This window comes from Xiphophorus maculatus, chromosome 21 (genome assembly GCF_002775205.1).
Source record: "Xiphophorus maculatus strain JP 163 A chromosome 21, X_maculatus-5.0-male, whole genome shotgun sequence".
Taxonomy (NCBI): Eukaryota; Metazoa; Chordata; class Actinopteri; order Cyprinodontiformes; family Poeciliidae; genus Xiphophorus; species Xiphophorus maculatus.
Genome location: NC_036463.1, coordinates 24,435,899 through 24,454,920, shown reverse-complemented (window position 1 = coordinate 24,454,920; position 19,022 = coordinate 24,435,899). Strand labels below are relative to the sequence as shown.

At 53.8% G+C, this 19,022-nt stretch overlaps 3 protein-coding genes across 5 annotated transcripts; 1 reads left to right on the top strand and 2 right to left on the bottom strand.

The window, feature by feature from the left end:
• Window positions 1-892: 892 nt before the first annotated feature.
• LOC102233192 (transmembrane protein 200C-like) lies at window positions 893-4,484 on the bottom strand. Of its 2 annotated transcripts, XM_005814721.2 has the most exons (5): window positions 4,147-4,483; window positions 3,605-3,770; window positions 3,313-3,532; window positions 3,108-3,238; window positions 893-2,921 (listed from the first exon to the last, which is right to left on the bottom strand). In XM_005814721.2, exons 2-5 carry the CDS (start codon window positions 3,709-3,711, stop codon window positions 2,078-2,080), a joined length of 1,302 nt encoding a protein of 433 aa, XP_005814778.1. In that variant the 5' UTR covers window positions 3,712-3,770; window positions 4,147-4,483; the 3' UTR covers window positions 893-2,077. The 2 variants fall into 2 exon arrangements, with proteins under 2 accessions (XP_005814778.1, XP_023182615.1); XM_023326847.1 differs by having other exon boundaries at window positions 3,605-4,484.
• A 487-nt stretch (window positions 4,485-4,971) lies between these two features.
• On the bottom strand, window positions 4,972-11,550 carry LOC102232157 (lethal(3)malignant brain tumor-like protein 4). The gene is made up of 19 exons (XM_023326809.1): window positions 11,467-11,550; window positions 10,987-11,300; window positions 10,357-10,424; window positions 10,193-10,278; window positions 10,020-10,124; window positions 9,815-9,950; window positions 9,627-9,718; window positions 9,405-9,547; window positions 8,603-8,679; window positions 8,361-8,446; window positions 8,160-8,270; window positions 7,974-8,088; window positions 7,788-7,887; window positions 7,605-7,721; window positions 7,383-7,460; window positions 7,001-7,074; window positions 6,252-6,412; window positions 6,124-6,186; window positions 4,972-5,925 (listed from the first exon to the last, which is right to left on the bottom strand). Exons 1-19 carry the CDS (start codon window positions 11,548-11,550, stop codon window positions 5,599-5,601), a joined length of 2,337 nt encoding a protein of 778 aa, XP_023182577.1. The 3' UTR covers window positions 4,972-5,598.
• On the top strand, window positions 11,291-18,964 carry LOC102233452 (rho GTPase-activating protein 28-like). 2 transcript variants are annotated; one of them, XM_023326845.1, is made up of 15 exons: window positions 11,291-11,889; window positions 14,383-14,561; window positions 14,630-14,847; window positions 14,934-15,045; window positions 15,723-15,943; window positions 16,030-16,192; window positions 16,263-16,354; window positions 16,524-16,601; window positions 16,679-16,832; window positions 16,919-17,001; window positions 17,080-17,295; window positions 17,371-17,496; window positions 18,518-18,645; window positions 18,716-18,753; window positions 18,833-18,964. In XM_023326845.1, exons 1-15 carry the CDS (start codon window positions 11,867-11,869, stop codon window positions 18,913-18,915), a joined length of 1,914 nt encoding a protein of 637 aa, XP_023182613.1. In that variant the 5' UTR covers window positions 11,291-11,866; the 3' UTR covers window positions 18,916-18,964. The 2 variants fall into 2 exon arrangements, with proteins under 2 accessions (XP_023182613.1, XP_014330298.1); XM_014474812.2 differs by having other exon boundaries at window positions 18,716-18,836.
• Window positions 18,965-19,022: the final 58 nt, after the last annotated feature.

The following is a 19,022-nucleotide window of genomic DNA, read 5'->3' as shown; positions in this document are numbered from 1 at the left end:
TCTCTATCTGTCTGTCTGTCCTCCTGTCTGTCTGGTATGTCTGTCTCTCTGTCTGTCTGTCTGTCTCTCTGGTCTGTCTGTCTCTCTGTCTGTCTCTCTGTCCTCCTGTCTGGTCTGTCTCTCTCTCTGTCTCTCTGGTCTGTCTCTCTCTCTGTCTGTCTGTCTCTCTGTCCTCCTGTCTGTCCCTCTGTCTGTCCTCCTGTCTGTCCCTCTGTCTGTCCTCCTGCTGTCAATGAAAGGACAGACAGAGGGACAGAAGGAGGTACTGTCCTCGTCCAGAGGACGTCCTCATGTCCTCAGGTCTTGAAGTCCTCCATCAGACTTCAAGACCTGAGATCATGCAGAACCAGAACCAGAACCAGCTACTTCCTCTTTCTGTGATGTCATCAGTGACTCTCCAATGAACAGAACATCAGAACCGGGTTGAGACTGTTGTCTAAAAGGTCCAGTTCAGATTGGTTCAGAGCGGCCAGGCCAGGTCGAGCCAGAGTGGAACCAACCGGGTCGGATGGCCTCTCAGACTGGAATGTTCTGGAGCTCCAACAGAACCCTCGGTACCAGTCCTGCTGCCAGAACCGTGTTGTTCTGAGGTGGTTCTGGTCATGACCCGGCCATCATGTTGGGCCTGGTGATGACAGGAAGTACCAACATTTCTGAGGAAACTCTGGACAGGCAGTGACACCACTTCCTGTCAGCAGCCTGAACAGACAGGAAGTGATCCCAACTTCTTCCTCTCTGTTGGCCCGGTTCTGTGTTTACAACAGAACCTCAATGGTTCTGAACAGTCTGAAAACCCGACCTGAGCCCCAGGTGAAGGTGTGACCCTGGAGCCGACCCAATACCTGTGAATGTGGGCGGAGCCCCGGAAGAGGGAGGAGTCAGAGACGTCAGCTGGACATTTTGTGCTTTATTTGTTTCACTTTGTGCTTCAGTGAAGCTTCGCTCAGTGGAGGACGCTGCAGCTCTGAAGTTCTGCTGATCTGGGTCCAATCAGCTGCAACAGAACCAAGGTCAGAACCAGGGCTGAAACGTCCGGTACCAACAAGTTAGAAGACACGGGACAGGTAAAGACTCAACAGAACCAGTTCAGTGTGTGAGGAATCAGTTCAGACATCATGATAGGAGAACCAGCTCAGGTTCTGGATGGGTTTCTCCAGACCATCACCAGTTCACCCAGTCAGCCAGTAGGACTGGTTTTAGAGTTCTTCCTGTTGAAGCTACCTGTGAACTCTGAACTCTGACCCGTTTTCTCTGCTTCATAATCACAGTTAGATTGTTTTGAGTTTAAAGGTCCGGTAGAGCAGATTGGGATTCTGACAGGTCAAGTTCAGTCCTCCAGAGGCGGCCATCTTTAACGTGGAGGGGGCGGTTCCTCAGCAGGTGGGCGGAGCCTGCAGAGCAGCAAAGGGTGAAGATGTTTGATGTCTTCATCATGTGGCCGGCTTCTAGAACATGCAGTAAAAACAACGACATGCTGTCCAACCCGTCCGTTTCTCCAGGTCCAACATAGGAGGGACGGACGCCTCCGCCAAAGAAAGTAGTCCCAGAAGAATGAAGCATTGAAGATCAAAAAGTGCAAAATACTGAAGCTGCTTAAAGAGCATGCACTGCAGGCGTGGAGCAAGACCAACCTCTGACCTCTGACCCTTTCCACTTAGAGAGAAGAAGAAGAAGGACCTGCTGCTGGACTGGGCCTGGTGTCCATCCAAATCCAATGGGATTAGTTAGAAGACTTGGGATTAGCTGGATTAGTTAGTTATGGTCAGTCTGGAAGGGAAACGGGACAGGCTGGTAATTAATGGAGTCATCTTGGATTAGTTGGATCTGTTTGGGTTAATCTGGTTTAGTTAGTGTAAAGAGGGACATGAAGACAATCTGTGGTCTCCTGAATGGATCCGTTTGGGTCAAGTGGGTCCAGTTCTGTTGGCTGGGTGAGACTGGGTCCCACCAGATAACTGATGAACAGGAAGTTGGCTCATCTCTCCGATCAGAGACTCTTTATTGCTGCTGCTGTCATCACCGGCTTCATCAGTCAGGCTCCTCCTCCTCTTTCTCCCCCCAGGGGGCCGGCAGGACCTCAGGGTGTCTCTGGTTGTGAGGGCCGAGCCGCCTCCTCTGGGGTCACCTTGTGTGATGAAGACCACTCGAAGGACTCGTCCTCTCCTTGCGTCAGCTTGCAGTAGGCCGCGTTAAAGGCGGCGGTCGGAAGGCTCCGCCTCCTGCAGGGTGGGGCTGGAGTGGAGGAGGAGGAGAGGAGGTGGGACAGGGAGGAGAGCGAGGAAGAGGAGAGGAGGAGCAGAGCCTCGGAGAATTGGTGAGGCGGAGGAGTGGAGGCACACAGAGGCGGCGGCTGCATCTCCTCCTCCTTCTGCTCCTCCTGGCCGCTGCTCCTGGCCCAGAAGGAGTGTCTCCTGCGGGCGCCGGGGGAGCGCTGGCGGGGCCGGGGCAACGTGAAAGAGCTCCGCGTGTCTTTGTGGTGGGAGGTCCAGCAGGGGTCAGAGGTCAGGGGCAGGGAGTGTCTGTTGGAGGAGGAGGGAGGAGGTGCAGGCGGATGCTCCTGGCAGACACTGAAGACTCCTCCTCCTCCTCCGTCACTGCAGCTCCTGCTACTGGCTGGTTGCCTTGACAACAGGGCGGCGGGACACATCTGGGACTTTGAGTCCAGACTCTTGGCCTGGACATAGTTGATGAGTCCATTGAGCGGATTGGTTAACGGCTGGTGGGCGGAGCCAGAGGAAGAAGGGTGGGGCTTCCGGACGCTGTGGAGGTCGATGACGGTGGAGTAGATGTCCCGCAGGTTGATGACCTTCGTCTTCTTGTCCCGGTTCTCATGCAGGACGGCGTTGGCACAGATGAAGAGGAAGATGCCAATCCCCATGATGAGCGGGCCGAAGACCTTCAGCCTATCAGAGTACAGATACCTGCAGAGACAGCCAATCAGGACACTTCAGACGCAGGTCAAAGACCGTTCCACCTGAACTACCAGCCCACTGACGTCCCCCAGGCTGTCCAGACCCTGGATGGAGGGTCAGCCCACAGGTCCAGTAGCTGACCTGCAGCTGCCCTGCTGGCCGGTCGTCACATTGAGGTAACTGATGTTGGCTCACCTGTCCAGGAAGTCTTCCAGAAATCCTTTTGGAACATCTTGAGAGGTCCCGTTGACGGCCTCTGATTGGTTGAAGCCATTTCCTCTGCCATTGGTTCCGTCTCCTCCGTCTGACTCCGCCCACCCGGGTTCCTGCATGCGGCAGAGTGACACATCAGAACGGACACATAACAGACTCTGCTGGTCCTGCTCAGGTAAACTGTCACCTGGTCTTCAACAAGTGCTGGTGCTGGACTACTGAAGGACATCAAGGCCATAGTGGCGCCCTCCCGTGGCTGGGAGCTGAAGAACAGTCCGTCCCGAGGCCAGTAGCCCAGAGCCGCCATCAGAACCCCGACCATCAGAACCAGGATCCCCAGAACGGCCACCAGTCCCGAGATGGAGCACAGCTTCAGCTTCCCCTTGACCACCACCACCTCGCTGCGTCTGGACAGGAAGTGACATAATGTCATGAGGCCAGGACTGCCCCCTCTGGCGGTGTGTGTGGGTGTATGTTACCTTTTGTTCTTGCTCTTCTTCTTGTGCGGGTGGGATCTGTGTGGTTTGGACCTCAGAGAGTCCTGTCGCCGCGCGTTGATCCTCAGCAGACCGCCTGTCGCAATCATCACAGGCCACCAATCAGACGGTGGCTGAGCGGGTCAGGCCCCGCCCACTGCCACCTCACCTGGAACAGAGACACATCTGAGAGCCAGTACCAGGTACCCAGAGAACCCTCACTGAATAGATGGGAACTACATCTCCCAGCATGCATTTATTGTATCAGCAGGCTCATTATCTGTGAGGAAATCGAACCAATCAGAACTGATCAGAACTATCTGGTACTGCTGGAGATCAGTGATGGATCAGAACCATCACAAGTTGAGATCCATTCTGTCTGTGATGATCGGTACCAGCTAGTTCTCACTGATCAGGACACACACACACACACATACACACAGAACGGATCGGAACCAGCTGATTGGTTTCTGGTGAGCCCAGATAATCAATCGCTGCAGAGCCGATAAGGATCAATGGCAGACAGACGGAGCGTTGGTTCCTACTGCTGGAGCTGCGGCTGCTGCATGGCTCTGCTCCTGCTGCTGCGTCTCTGGAATGCCTCCACCTCCTCCACCTCCTCCGTCTGCTCCTCCTGCTACTGCTGCAGAGACTCACACCTCCTCCTCTGCTCCTCCAGCAGAGGGACAGGCTGGATCCTCCCACTGATCCTCAGCTGAATATCTCTCCTCTCCTCTCCTGACTCGTTGAAAATAACCTCAGCTCTGCTCCTCCTCCTCTTCCTCCTCCGCTCTCATGGCTGCAGCATCATCTTTCACACTCAGAGTCTCCATGTGAATCCTCACCGACTGGAGCGGCAGTGTGTAGTGTGACCAGCAGGGGGCGCTCCCTGCTCAACTCCCTCCCAGTATTCCCAGTTAATCACCAGCAGTTCAGTGGGAGAGGAAGCAGGGTCTCCGTGGCAACCTGGAGCTCCTCCCACTTTTCGTTTTAGACGTTTTGTTTTTCTTAGAAACAAAATTATTTAATTTTTGTGGGAAAAACAGGAAAACTATTTAATGCGGCTGTTCCCTAAATAATGTGCATCATGAGATAAAACATAAATTTTCAACCCCTGCAGCTCAGTGTTCACTGTAGGAGTAAAAAATACTTTTAAGTATTTCCTCTAATTATAAAAAAGAGAAATAATTATACACATTTTATTTTTAAGTGAATTTATTGGAAAAAATACTTCAAATGTATTTTATTCTTATCCATACATTTAATTTTGTCCCTCTCGGCCCTCCATACGCCGGCTTTGGGAAGCCCTGGCTGAAGCATATTGATCAGCTGAAGCCCCGCCCCCGGCCACCTGAGGAACCAATCAATGATCACGTTCAGGTCAGAAACTTTATTGATCTGTCAAACACTGACACAGACAGCAGGCAGGAAGTGTTGCCAAGGAACCTGAGGAAACCTGCAGAAGCTGGCTGTTGGCCCCGCCCCTGATGTGACGTCACAGAGGGGCGGAGTCAGCTTTAGAATATAAATCTAGAATAGAAAGCTGAAAATAGAACTCTATGGAGGAACAGTAGAAAGTCTGGAGCTCCGCCCACCACGGGATGACATCATCAGGAGAGGAGGCAGGGCGTCAGTGTGACATCATCACCTGCTTCCTGTTAGAGTCCTGCTGACAGGAAGTGATGACATCACACCAGGATGCTGATGAGACCTCATCTTCATCATCGTCATCTTCATCAGCTGCATGTTTCCAGCTGTCTCAGCGTTACCATGGAAACGAAGCCACTTCCGGTCTCGCCTCCTCCCAGCTGTACTTCAGTCACAGACAACATATCCCAGAATCCCTTTCTGCACTCATCCAGCGAAGCCCCACCCATCCCAAAGAGGCGGAGCCTAAAGGAGATAAAGTGACAGCAGCACCTGATTGGTTAATACCTGGCTGAGGGGGAGGGACCACCATCAGGCGACTGAACCTGGTCAGTCACAACGTGCAGCGGTCAGGTGCTGGGATCCTGGACATCTGATTGGCTCTTGTCCTCAGCCTGTGATTGGCTCTTGTCCTCAGTCTGTGATTGGCTCTTGTCCTCAGCCCGTGATTGGCTCTTGTCCTCGGCCTGTGATTGGCTCTTGTCCTCGGCCTGTGATTGGCTCTTGTCCTCAGCCCGTGATTGGCTCTTGTCCTCGGCCTGTGATTGGCTCTTGTCCTCGGCGTGTTTGAACATCAGGATGGAGTTGTAGATCTTGAGGGCGGGGCCGAGCTTGATGGACATGATCCTGACGATGTCCCGTTGGGTGAGCAGCAGGAAGGCCCGCCCATCTATTTGCTACAAACAAACAGGAACCAATCAGAACATAAATCAAAGTTTTGATTCTGTGTAACACTGATGTCCCGATCGGGTCCAGCAGGGGCAGCAGAGTGGTTCTGATGGAGGTTTCCTCTCCATGGTGGCCCTGTGCTTGTTGAGTCTGACGTCCTAATCTGTGATGTCATTAAAGCCGAGGCCTGTGATTGGCCGTCTCACCTCGTCTCTGAACAGCTGGGCCTGATCCTCACATCCAGGAAGAGATTCCACGAAGTCCGACACCTGAGGAGACAGCGCAGGTCAGCGGGTCAGCCGGGTCGCTACGGAGACCAGGTGGCGGTGCTCACCTGCTGGACGGTCCAGCGGCGGACGGCGTCGGCGTGGAGACGGGCCACGCCCGGCAACAGCTTCCTGTGCTGCTCCCAGCAGAGAGAGAGGTCGCGACCCGGTTGGGCCGACATGGCCGACAGGAAGACGGACTGATGGAGGACGGCCTGCAGACTGGACTCTGACGGGTCAGAACCAGTACCAGTGAGATGGGGTCAGTACCAGAACCACCAGAACCGGATCAGGTCAGAACCATCCTGGTGCTGCTGAGTCAGATTCGGGTCTCATTATACTCAGCGGCACCAACACTGCTGTAACCATGGAAACAACCTCTGTTTCCATGGCAACGCAACACAGCTCTCCTCCAACCATCTTACTGTTTCCATGACAACAGAGAGGAAGCTCTGACACCCAGAGTGACCGGAGCAGGTGGGTCGGGCCTCCAGAACCTTCCAGAATTTGGCGGGCCTCAACTGGACAGGATCGGTTCTGAGAGCCAGGTTTGGACTGAACCGGACCTCAGGTTCTGATGGAGGTTCTGGTGCTGCTGTGCAGACAGTTAGAACCAGAACCAGAACCAGGCGCTGCAGTTTCTTTGTTTCCTTACTGGTCCTTCAGACGCCTCTGTGACATCACACCCTGGTCTCCATGGAAACAGACTCTTTCTCTGCAGCCATGGAGCAGAAGTGGAGCGATCGGAACCCCCTGCTGGATGACACCACAGGCCCGGTTCTGAACCCATGCAGAACCAGAACCAGAGGAAATTTACCTGGACTGATGGTTCTGAGGGGAAGCTCCTCCTCTTCCTGTTTCACACGCAGGCATTTGGTTGGTTGGGTCAGTCTGTGGGCGGAGCCAGAGAGGACATCAGTGAACATTCTTCTTCTGTGGTTTTATTAATGATGGCAGCTTGGAACCAAATAGGTGATCTGGGCTGAGATCATACTGAGGTTGATCAGTATGATCTCAGCCATCATGTTAGTAGAACTTGGGGTTCTGCTGAGGTTCTATTGAAGTTCTGCAGCATCCAGACGGTCCTCACAGACCAATCGTTTCACTGCTCCACTTCTTGACTTTTATTCTTAAATACTGCTGCTTGTGATTGGACAGAACACTGTGAGAAGAGCCAATCAGAGAGCAGCTGCTCTCACCTGTCAGGTAATCTTTTCCTCTTTCCCAGAGGCAGCAGAGGGACATCACTGGACTCCTGCTTCACCTGGACGCCTCTGCTGGACAGGAGGACAGACAGGAAGATGGACGATGAGAATAAACTTCTTCTGCTTCCCTGCTGTCCAGAGCAGAGCTCCCCCTGCTGTCAGCATGAAGGATCATCCTGCTGTCCTTTCAGAATAAGAGCCTGAACTGTGCGCTACCTGTGAAGGTGAGACAGGGACACGGGCACCAAGGTGACGGACCTCTCCCCACCCAGCCGGTCGGGCAGAACCACCTCCTTCCTCAGGTTGATGTCTGAGTACGGACAGCCGAAGGCACTGGGGACGGAGGAGACACCCTGAGACACTGTGGACAGGTGGAGGGACAGGTGGAGGGACAGGTACCTGTGGTGTCCCGTATATTTGGCTCCTTTGATGTGTCCGACGCCTCTGCAGCCGGCAGTGGGACACACTCCCTGAGACGGGGACGGCAGTGGGGACGACCCTGTCCAACAGGAGACAGACAGGCTTCAGGACCCAATACCTACAGTCGTCCCTGTCCCACCTGTCTCTGTCCCACCGCCCCCTGACCTGGGGGGGGCTCCAGCGGGTGCCCGGTGCGCTGGCTCCACCCCGTCGGGTGGAGGTCTGCGTGGTCGCTGTCCATCCAGACGTCCAGCTGGGTGGACCAGCCGTCGTAGTGGACCTACGGGGACACGCCGTCTGTCATCGTCCCCCTCTGATGACATCACAGAGGTGACAGGAAGCGCACCGTACCTTCACCCTGTAGTCCTCGGTGTCCGTCACCGTGGCGACGCGGATCAGCATGGGGTTCCTCCTGTCCACCGCCTCCAGCCTGTGGTTCACCTGGAAACCGTGCGGAGCTCTCTGATTGGACAAAGGCACAGAGTGAGCTGTCGGGCAACGTATGGAGCTCTCTGATTGGTTTCCGGTCTGCCTGGCCCCGCCCCCTCTCACCAGTGTGAACGCTGAACTGGGAGCAGCCGTGGAACCAGTTTCCTGCAGGTAGTCGTCCCACACAAAGTCCTCTGGCCTGGGATGACCTGGAGCACACCACTGTTACCAGTACAACCAGCACCAGAAGTACTACCAGTACTACTGCAGTACTACTACCAGTAGTACTAGTACTGGAGGCTAGAAGCTGTTCTCTACATGTAGCTGGTTCAGGTCCAGATCCAGGTTCTGGTTCCGGTACATACCCTGCGGCGCGGTCAGCGGTCGGCCCTGCACCTCACACCAGCCCACCGGATGGATGTAGGGACTGCTGCTGTCACACCTGGAGGACAGAGAGGACAGGTCAGCGGCGCCCCCTGCTGCCAGCACTGGAACTACCACAGACTCAACCCTGAGGAGACCCCTGTCCTCGTCCACTGGTCCATTCTTTGCTGCGACTGGTTTTCTAGTCCAATCGGTGACCAAACTGATGAACCGGCTGAGTTAGTCAGGTAGTTTGAAATGTTCACAGTAATTTACCAAAGAGATGCTACGAGCTAGCAAAGGCTAGCAGGATGGGGGCGTGGCTTTGGGTGTGGTCAGAGAGGCTAATAACCAACCGGAGATCGATTCCTGCTTCCCCTACTCTCTGTCACTTCCTGCCCGGTTTCTGTAGCATAAAGGCCTAATGAGGCTAAAATGGCTACCGGAATGATGTCTAGATGTTTTCCTCCTGTTGAAGCCCCTAACCTGGCAGCATCTGGAAACGTAGATCTATCTTCACTCTGAGGATCTATTCCTGGCGCTCGTTTAACTGGCACCAAAGTCATTCACAGTTTGGTTTGCAATGCAAACACGAGGAACTGAACTCAACGAGTGCAGCGGTCCGAGGTTACCATGTCGACCATAAGAACCAGCCGCGGTTCTGGGGAAGGTCGTACTGGACCTCCTGCAACTTTCAGCCACAGAAGATCAGAAGGACAACGGCTTCGTTCACCTGGACTTTACAGAACTCAGAGTCTCTGGCTGCCCGCCCCCAGTCCACCCCCAGTCTGCCCCCAGTCTCACCAGTAGTCATAGGTGTCGTCCCAGTTGTCGAAGTGAACCAGGAAGCGGTCGTTGATGACATCAGCGACAGACGCCACACACACCAGTCCCGGGTTCTTCTTGTCCACTGCCTCCAGCTTCATCCCCACCTGGAACTCACACAGCTGAGAGACAGACAAGTGGACAGACGGTTAGGGGACGGCAGAGACAGGAAGACACACAGACAGACAGGTGTGGACTCACGGTGGAGCGACAGGTGAACATGGTGGGCGGAGCTGCGAGGGACCCTGAGGATTGCAGGTAGTCCTGCCAATCGAACTCCGTCTCACTGTGACCTGCAGACAGAGACAGGTGGAGCAGGTGGACAGGTGGAGCAGGACTCAGCTGTCTGGCTGCATGTTCTCACCCTGTGGGGGTGGAGTTGTTCTCACCTTTGGGTGGGTGGAGCTTGTGGCGGTGCTCTCTGCACCATCCGGCGGGTCTGATGTCAGGTGAGTCGGCGTTTACCCAGAAGTCATAGCACTCAGAGTATCCGTCGATGTGGAGACGCAGCCGGCAGCCAATCACCTGAGAGAGACACAAGGCTCAGGTGGCCACTCCCACTCGGGTGCGGTGGGGGCGGGGCTGAGCGGTTACCTCGGCGACGGTCAGCACACAGAACATGGAGGGATGCAGCGGGTCGATGCCCTCCAGCTTCATGCCCACCTTGAAGGCCGTCCTCCTGCTGGGACAGGACTGGTCCTGAGGGACAGACATGCGTCCATCAGGACAGGTGAGGCTCACCCGGCTCAGGGTGGAGCAGGGCTCACCTGGGTGAAGAGAGAGGGCGGAGCTGCCTCGGCCTTCTGCTCGTTCAGGTACTGCTGCCAGGACCAGGAGCGCCTCTTCACGCTGACTGTAGAGCAGAGAGACAGTCACACCTGGACTCACCTGAGCCAATCACAGCGCAGCACCAGGAGGACGAAGACGGTACCTTGAGTGCTGCTGACTTTGTTCTTCATCTCCTCCTCGTCTTCCTCTGTGGTTCCCTCGTTCTTCTCTCTGACACCAGAACGACATCACAGCTTCAGGTCAAAGGTCAAAAAACATCTGCCCCTGACAGGTATGTGTGACCGTCCCTGTTATCATGGTGATACCGAACCAGTACTGATCCGACCCGCTCCAGTCTGTCCTCAACCGGAAGTCACGCAATGAAACACTCAGACCGGAAGTCAGCACACACGTTCAGAGTAAAGGTCTGATGCACCAGAACCAACTAGAGACCCAAACGGGCCCAGTCCGGTTCCGACACTCCAGAAAGCCTTCAGAACCGCCACAGAACGAGACCAGCCCAGACAACTATTAAGAACCGGACCAGTCTGAGAAGTAGCTCCGACACGAGCGGCTCTTATTCTGAAGGCAGACCGGAAGCGCGTCGCGTCCGTCGGAGCGGCGCCTTGACAGAGGAAACGGATCAGGTGGAGATCCGCGGCTCGGAGGCCGGCAGCGGGGCCTCTGGGTCCGGGCCGGGCCGCCGGCTCCATCCGGCCCGAGGAGCCGCGGCGGCGGACACACGGAGCTCTGAGGAACCGGTACCGGAACCGGGTTCTGGAGCGAAACTTACCGACTGTGATGATCCGCGTCACTGCGCTGACACACAGAACAACACGGAAACTGGAGGCTGGGAGGGCAGCACGCATGCGCAGAACGGAGAGTGGGCGGGGAGAGAGAGAGAGAGAGAGAGAGAGAGAGAGCAGAGAGAGCAGAACCAGAACCGAGGCGGTTCTGTGTCAGCCTAACAGGAACATTAATCTGCAGCAGGTTCTGACCCAGTCCAATAACTGCATGTGGTTCTGGTGGATCCCACTGGTACCAGAACCGAGCCGAGGAGTTCTGGTCTCTGATGACCTGGAGTTCAGAACCAAAACCCTTCAGGTCCTAATGGACCGGAACCAGGGCAGGACTTGATGTTCTGCTGGCACCAGTACTTGGTGTTGGTCCGGACTCTGGCTGCAGTGGTTCTTCTGGGTTCTGGTCCGAGGAATCATGGACTCGGTTCTGGCAGAACTCTACCAGGATTGGTCCAGAACCGCTGACCTCTGACCTGTGGACCAGCAGTATCTCTGGCTTCGCTGATGTCTTCCTGTCCGGAACCGGTCCAGTTCCTCTGGAACCCTGCAGAACCCATCTCAGTGCAGAACCTGTTGGGTGGTTCTGTTTGGACTGCAGCTTCAGGATCTGGTAGGAACTGAACTCTAGAACTTTGTTCTGACCCAAACTGGTTCTGCAGAGCAGAATGGTTTTGATGCAGCAGATGGATTTAGACCCGGTTCGGTTCTTCATCAGCAAACTATTTCTAAAACGCTGAGCCGTGCCTCAGCCGGTCCAGCTGTCCGGCCCGGTCCGATCCCTGGTCCAGCTGTCGGACCCGCCCAGTCTGAGCTGGGAGCTCCTCCTGCTCTTCCTCTCCCTCCTCCTCCTCCTCCTCTTCCTCCTCAGACCCGATGAGCAGCCGGACCGAGCGGAGGTGAGTTCTGCCCGTCCTGTTTCTGTGTCCTGCTGATGATCCAGCAGTTCTGCATCGTTTCTCTGTGGTTCTGATGGACTGAAGGATTGGACCTGCTCCTGGTTTTAGTAAGACTGACTCATAAATCAGGACCAGAACCAGCCCGGTATTCAGGTGTGACTTGGTGGTTTTTGGTTCTGGTTCCGATCCTTCTAACTGGACCTGAGCTTTGACCCAGCAGAAATATAACCTACACAACCGGTCCAGTCCAGATTCTCATGGTTCTGGATATGTCAGAGATGGAACAGAGATCCTCCTGAACATCTCTGAACTGTCTGAAGAGGAGGAGAACCTATTGGACTTCTGGTTCTGACCCACCTGGTCCAAACAACTGGTCCAATCAGCAGAACAACCAAAGGCTTCCCAGTTTCTGAACTATCAGAACCACTTAGGAAGTCCAGAGTGGGCCGGTCAACACCTGCTGGTTCTGTTTGGGCACTGCTCTTCGTGGTTCCAGAAAAGTTCTAGAAACACTTTGCGCTGTTCTCCAGACAGATTGAGCGATTCTACGGAGACTCAACGGTTGTTCTGCCGACACTTTGTGTGTTCATGCAGAATTTTTGTGGTGATCCTAGAAGTGATTTTGAGATTCTTTAGGGCGGTTCTAGAGAAAGTATTTCAGGAAGTTCTAGAGTTTCTTAGAGATATCAGATGGTTCTAGAAACTCTGAGTTGTTCTCGGGTCGCTTGGTGCTTCTTCAGACATTCTAGGCAAAAGTCTTATGGACTTCTTAGCATTTTGACTCGTACGGTGGTTTTAGCAATCCTTTGGCCAGTTCTAGAGAAAGTGCCCTGAGAACTTTAGATGGTTGTAGAGTCCAAATGTTGTTCTGGAGACCCTCTAACATGTTCTAGAGGGTTTCTGGGAACCCTTTCTGTTGATACTTGAGAACTTTCAGGTGGTTCTAGAATTGCTTTGAGTGGTTCTTGAGGTTTTTTGGTGCTTCTTCAGACAGTTTAAGTATCTGTAGACTCCTAGAGGCAGTACTCCGATGTTGTTTTGTTACTCATTCTGGTAAAAATCCGGTTTAGGATTTTCAAATAAAAGATCCAGAAGTAGTTTATTATTTCTTGCGCGGCCCGGTACCGGTCCGCGGTCCGGTGGTTGGGGACCACTGTTATAGAGAACGTTTTCAGGGATCTGGTGAGCTTTTATGCTAACATTTTGTGGTAGAAAGGCCGTCTTATGAGGTTCAGAAAATCCTTTTAAGTAGTTCTAGAAAATCTTGATGTTGTTCTGGATACCCTCCAAGATGTTCTTGAGGGTTTCTCAGTAGTCTTTGTGTTGGTCTTAGAGAGCTTTCAGGTGCTTCTAGAAACACTTTCGGCTGTTTCGGCATCTCTAAGGAGTCTTTGGGAGTTCTTACTGTCCAGACACCTAAAGGGAAATCTGGAGAAAGAACTCCAGCAAGCTTTTAGATTGTTCTAGAGTTTAATGTTGTTCTGGAGACCCTCTAAGACCGGGATGTCAAGCTCCATGTCTCGGGGGCCACTGTCCTGCAACCTGTAGATGTTCCACTGTCCTAAATGCCTGAATCATTGAATTATCTTCTCAGTGCAGTCAGGTTCTCCAGTCCTGCTAATGACTTCCTTATCTGATCCAGCTGTGTGGCATCAGAGATGTATGTGAAGGTGGCAGGACAGGCCTGGACACCTGTGCTCCAAGATCTTCTAGATCATTTCTTGGAACCCTTAGTGTTGGTACTAGACAGCTTCCAGGTGGTTCTAGAGATACTGATGTAGTTCTAGAGAATCTTACCAAGAATCTTACCTTGCAGAAATGAGTCTAAATGGGTTTTGGGTTCTGAAAATGGTCTTGTGTCACTGAAACACTGCTGGACTCCAACATCAGCATGACGTTCTGGTTCTGCACCAGGCCCACAGACCGGTCCGGACCGGTTCAGATCCGAGGAAGTTCCTACCGGAGAAACTGTCAGCTGATTTAACGTGTGTCTGCTGAACCATAACCAGGTTCGCTTACTATCTGAGGACCTGAGTGAAAACACTTATCTCTGATTGACCAACAGCGTCCATTTCCTCCTAATGGACACAACAGGCTGAGACTCTCAGTCTCTCCTCCCTGGGGAACCAAAACCATTAGCCTGAGGTTCTCGCCACACACACACACACAATGGAACACACTCATCGATGGCTGGAAGAAACTGACTTCCTGTCAAATGCCTCATGAATATTTAAGCAAAGCTTAACTCTGGGCCTGCAGAAACCGCAAACTCTGAACACAGATCTGCAGCCACAGCCTGGACTCCAGACCTCACACCTCCAGGTTCAGACCTCTAGTCCTAGAACTGGACTCCAGACCTCACACCTTCAGCCAATCAGAGTTGAGCCTGCCTCAGTGGGCGGGGCACATGCTGAAAGAAGAGGAGGAGCCGTTCTTCCTCAGAAGGACCTTCCTGTAGATGTTCATTGAGAAGACTCTCTTCCTCCTCCACAGGATGTTGTCACCTCATTCTGCTACCTCACCCCCCACCTCCTCAAGCTCCCCTAGCACAGTGACCTCTGACTCCAGACATAATGCCATGGAGACCTACTGGAGAGAGGTACAGAGCATCGAAGAGGAGCAGGAGGGGGAAGAAGAGGAAGAGGTAGAAGAGGAGAGGAAGAGCATGGATGGTGAGTGGCATTGACCCACAGTGAGACGTTGTGTCTGCATGTGTCCTTCATGTTTTTTCCTCCTGCAGAGGCGGAGCTGGAGGAGGCATGGCTGACGGAGGCAGGGCTTTCCTCCCTGGTCGTGGGCTCTTCATCAACAGAGACGCCACCTGTGGTGGAGGCAGTGCTGTCCACGTTGACACGACAACAAGCCGCTACAGTGAGGAAGAGGCTGGACAACTACAATGAGACGCTGAGGAAAAGGAACCGGCAGCCAATCAGAGACGTGCGTGACGTCTTCACTGAGGTGGGACAAGAAGGACATCAGTCAGGTGTTCAATCAACACCTTGTTCAGGTGTTCAATCAGAACCTGAACAAGTTTTCTGTTTCAGCCTGAGGCTGACTCTACAGACCACAACCCGTTCCCGACCCAACAGCACCCAGAGCCGCCTCCACGGCGGTACCACACCACAACCAAGACCATCCGCCGCAGCACAAACAGAGGTACTGCCAGCCCACCGGACCAGGTCCTTATGGTCTTACTTCAGGAGCCACAAAGAAGATGGTGGTCAGTTCCAACATTTTATTAAACCAACAAATGAAAGTCTTTAACAGGTGACTCATAAAGTTTTATTTGTTGTTTCAGTCTTTCTCCAGCTTTGACCTTTAGCATCCAGATGTTTTCTGAAGTGGTTGTATTGGCTCACTGGTTCTGCAGATGTTTCAGTTTCTGAGCTGTTACTGAACCTGTAGGGAGGTTTCAGTGACTGACCTGCTGGTCGTGTCAGGACCTTCATTTACTGCTACCTAGTGAGAAACTAGTGTCCACCATGCAGAGTCCTGCCAGCAGCTGATGCTAAGCTAACTGATGTGTAGCTGTATGTTGGTCAGCTCATTAACAGTTCATTTGGACCAGTGGCGTGTTGGTGATGGTCCAATCTGGCTGCAACCAACTGAAGTCTGAACCAGGACTATGAGGGTCTCTCCTCCCCCATGGCCCCAGCTGGTTCTGGTTCTGTCTCGGTATGAGGTTAAGTCCTGGTTACATCCTACCTGTTATTTGGACCTAAAGCGGTTGTTCTGACTAGCTGACGGTGACCTTCAGGTTCTTCTCTGTTGTGGCGCCAGTTCTGGTTTTGGACTGTTCCAGACTGATCCAGGTGTTACTGTGCTGTCTCCAGGGCGGTCCACTCTTCCCGTGTTTGTTTTTGAGGACCAGCTCCCTGAAGACCCGTCCTCCCCCGCGCCCACTCCCTCCCCCTCCTCGGTGGTGAGTCGACTGAGATGTGCCGATTGGCTGCTGCGCGACACTCCGTACTCAGAGGGCGTGGTGGAGCATAAACGGGGAGAGACATGCAGGGATTGCATCCGTTTCCATGGAGATGAGAGCAGTGATCTGCAGGTGAGTGTGCACGGCGCCCAGCATCAGGACCGACTGCTCAGGAACCCGCAGGCTGCCGACCGGTCTCTCTTGGTACGTCTGTGCAGTTTGCCCCCGCCTCTCCGTCACACGGTCTCACCTGTACAGACGACCTGTCGTCACGCGACCTCACACGCCTCGGCTTCATCGCTCACATCGAACTCTCCACCTTCCTGCTGGCTCTGGGAGTCCAAAGCAAACGCAGCCGGCCGCCGCACCGCAGGACTCGGGGTGTGTTTCTTTTTGACAGTTTGAGGAATGTCTGTCTTCAGGAGACGTGACTCGGTCTTCTGTCTACCAGACAGCGGCGTGTTCGGCGTCTCGCTGAACTCTCTGCTGGACAACGACAGGAAGAGGTTTCCTGGAGTCAAAGTGCCTGTCTTCTTCCAGAAGGTGAAGAACCGTCAGTCTAACGCTCCCTTCTTTACACTCCAGCGTTATTTTAGGGTCAGATCCTGCAGTACAACAGCTGAACATTCCCAGCATGCATTGTGACAGTCTGTGGTTTGCAGCGAGGGGGAGTGTGTCCTCAGAGCAGCTGTCCGTCTCTCTGCCTCTCTAGTTGTTGGGCGTCTTGGAGCAGAGCGGTCTGCAGACTGAAGGAATCCTTCGAGTTCCAGGATCAGCTGCCAGACTGAAGGTACGACCCGTCGGTTTGTCTCCGCTTCGTCTCAAACCAGAACTTCAGTCTGTCTCTGTCCATCTGTCCCTCTGCAGTTATTGAGAAGGGAGCTGGATCGGTGCTGGTGTACCTTTGACTGGACCGACGTGCGGCCGGCGGACGCCGGCGGACTGCTGAAGCTCTTTATCAGAGAGCTGCCGACGCCGTTGCTGACACACACACACCTGTCCACCTTCTGCTCTGTCCTGGGTTCGTCCACACACCCACACACACACACACCCACACACACACACTGTGGCGGCCGACAGGTCCTCTCAGCTGACGTGTCCCTGCAGGCGTGTCCTCTGAGGCCCACCAGGTCCAGGCTCTGCAGCTCCTCCTCCTGCTCCTTCCTGAAGCTCACAGAAACACGCTGAGGGTAAACTCCACCTTATCCTGGATCTTCTTCTGTCCACCTTAAATTTCTGCACGCTGAACAGTGTTTCCATGGTTACAGGCCCTACTGCTCTTCCTCCGGAAGGTGGTCTCTCATCAGGACCACAACCGGATGTCTCTGTGGAACGTCTCCATGGTGATGGCTCCCAACTTGTTCACTCGCCATAACCATAGAAACAAGCGCTCCATCACCAAGCAGAAGGAGGAGATGGAGGAGGCGATGGGCGGAGCACGGCTGATCGGACTCATGATCCGGCACCAGGACCTGCTGTGGACCGTGAGTCTCCCGCGCTGTCCTCCGTGACGTCAGCGTCCCACCCACTCTGACATCACTTCCTGCCGTCTCCAACAGCTCCCGAGGTTTCTCCTGGCCCAGGTAAGACAGATGAACCAGGCGTCCAGTCAGAGACAGTTCAACCTGAGCAGGACAACGTCCCGACTGCTGAGGAGGAAGAATGACAAGAACGACAGGAACCTGGTGAGTTCAGACCCAGATCCAGAACCAGAACCAGAACCAGCTCAGGGAGCAGGTACTGTGTCTGCTTTAGGCTGAATTCCCACCAGCCCAGTTCAGTCCAGCTCCTAGTCTGTCTGTCTAGTCAAAGTCTGGTTCAGTTGCTCAGGTGTGAACGCTAATCGACCTCTGGTCCTGCAAACCTTGGTCTGGGTTCGGTTTGAATGTGAACGCCAAACGGACCAGAGACCGCTCTAAAACAGGAAGTGGACTACAGCACAGGGTAAATACAACCAAAGCTAACATTCTAGCCTAACACTAGCAGGAGAAATGGCTCCTGGTCTTTAGCCAAAGACTAAAGAGAAATCCCCCATTCTGACGCCTTGTGCCGTTTCCTTCAGTGGTTCTTGGTGCAGCGCCCCCACAGGCCAGGAGGGGAACAGGCTGATTTGACTCAGAACCACAGCAGCTGGAGGTGGAGCAGATGTTTGGATCCTATAGAACCATGTTCAATAACATAGGGTCTCCTTCCACTGCTGGTTGACCTTTAACCCCTCGTAATCCAACCGTTGTAGCTTACCTTGAAGACATGGAGGTTTGGATGGATCTGGAACACAGCAGAGCTGATGATAAACCTGAGCAGGACAAAGCACCTCTTTATTTAAATGTGCTTCATAAACTAATTAGATTTATAGATAAAATATTAAAACATCATCATCAATAATCTGCTGTTTCCTGTTCCTCCAGCCTGGAAACAAACTGCTTCCTGCTGGTTTATTCTGGATTAGATTAACCTGACAGAAACAGCAGGAACAGTTCAGGGACCAACACTGACCCCTGGGGGACGCCGCAGGCACTGCGCCCCCGTTCAGGTCGGGATTTGTTCACGAGCAGAACCCGATTCATCGGCAGAACCGTGTTCTGGGCTGGAGCAATGGTCCAGAACCGCTTCATGCTTGGAGGTTCTTTTGGGTCAGAACCTTCCTGACAGGAAGCTGAGCTCCATCCAGAACCAGAACCGACCGACTGTGGGTTCTGCTTCCAGGTCGGCGAGCTGTCTGAAGGGGTCATCCGGGTTCACGCACCGCTGCACACCAAGGTTTCCATGGCGATCCAACTCGACGAACAGACGACCGCCAGAGACGTGACAACCCGCTTCCAGTCCGAGTCCAGGTGAGGACGAGTCCGTCCAGGTGAGCACTGCCCACTCAGGTCACCTGACCGTCTGTGTGTCTGTCCCCAGCCCCACCCAACACCTGTACGAGGTCGGAGGAAACATCTGTAAGTATCCTGATGACATCATCACCTTCAGTTGTCTGAGGAACACCTGGACACCTGTCTGTCTCCGTCTCCCTGTCAGATGAGCGCCGCCTGCAGCCAGACTGCTGCCTGCTGGACGTCTACAGGGTCAACCCTCGCTGTGATTGGCTGATCAAGCCCTGAGCTCACCTGTCTGTTACCTGCTCATGTTGTAATAAAAGCCTGAACCTGGCACTGTCTCCTCTTGCTGGTCACTGCCGGTACTGCAGGCTGCGGCGCCTGCCAGACGC

What these genes read in the sequence shown, in the direction of transcription:
- LOC102233192 (XM_023326847.1), bottom strand. Translation starts at nt 3,711, where the DNA reads ATGATTGCGACAGGCGGTCTGCTGAGGATCAACGCGCGGCGACAGGAC. An exon ending in CAGCACTTGTTGAAGACCAG is followed by an intron (nt 3,239 to 3,312) that starts GTGACAGTTTAC and finishes TGCCGCATGCAG; the next exon opens with GAACCCGGGTGGGCGGAGTC. An exon ending in CTGGAAGACTTCCTGGACAG is followed by an intron (nt 2,922 to 3,107) that starts GTGAGCCAACAT and finishes CTGTCTCTGCAG; the next exon opens with GTATCTGTACTCTGATAGGC.
- LOC102232157 (XM_023326809.1), bottom strand. Translation starts at nt 11,550, where the DNA reads ATGGGTTCTGCAGGGTTCCAGAGGAACTGGACCGGTTCCGGACAGGAA. An exon ending in CCCGCTGGAGCCCCCCCCAG is followed by an intron (nt 7,888 to 7,973) that starts GTCAGGGGGCGG and finishes CCTGTTGGACAG; the next exon opens with GGTCGTCCCCACTGCCGTCC. An exon ending in CCCAGCTGTTCAGAGACGAG is followed by an intron (nt 5,926 to 6,123) that starts GTGAGACGGCCA and finishes GTTTGTTTGTAG; the next exon opens with CAAATAGATGGGCGGGCCTT.
- LOC102233452 (XM_023326845.1), top strand. Translation starts at nt 11,867, where the DNA reads ATGAGCAGCCGGACCGAGCGGAG. An exon ending in CCGCCGCAGCACAAACAGAG is followed by an intron (nt 15,046 to 15,722) that starts GTACTGCCAGCC and finishes TGCTGTCTCCAG; the next exon opens with GGCGGTCCACTCTTCCCGTG. An exon ending in GATCAGCTGCCAGACTGAAG is followed by an intron (nt 16,602 to 16,678) that starts GTACGACCCGTC and finishes GTCCCTCTGCAG; the next exon opens with TTATTGAGAAGGGAGCTGGA.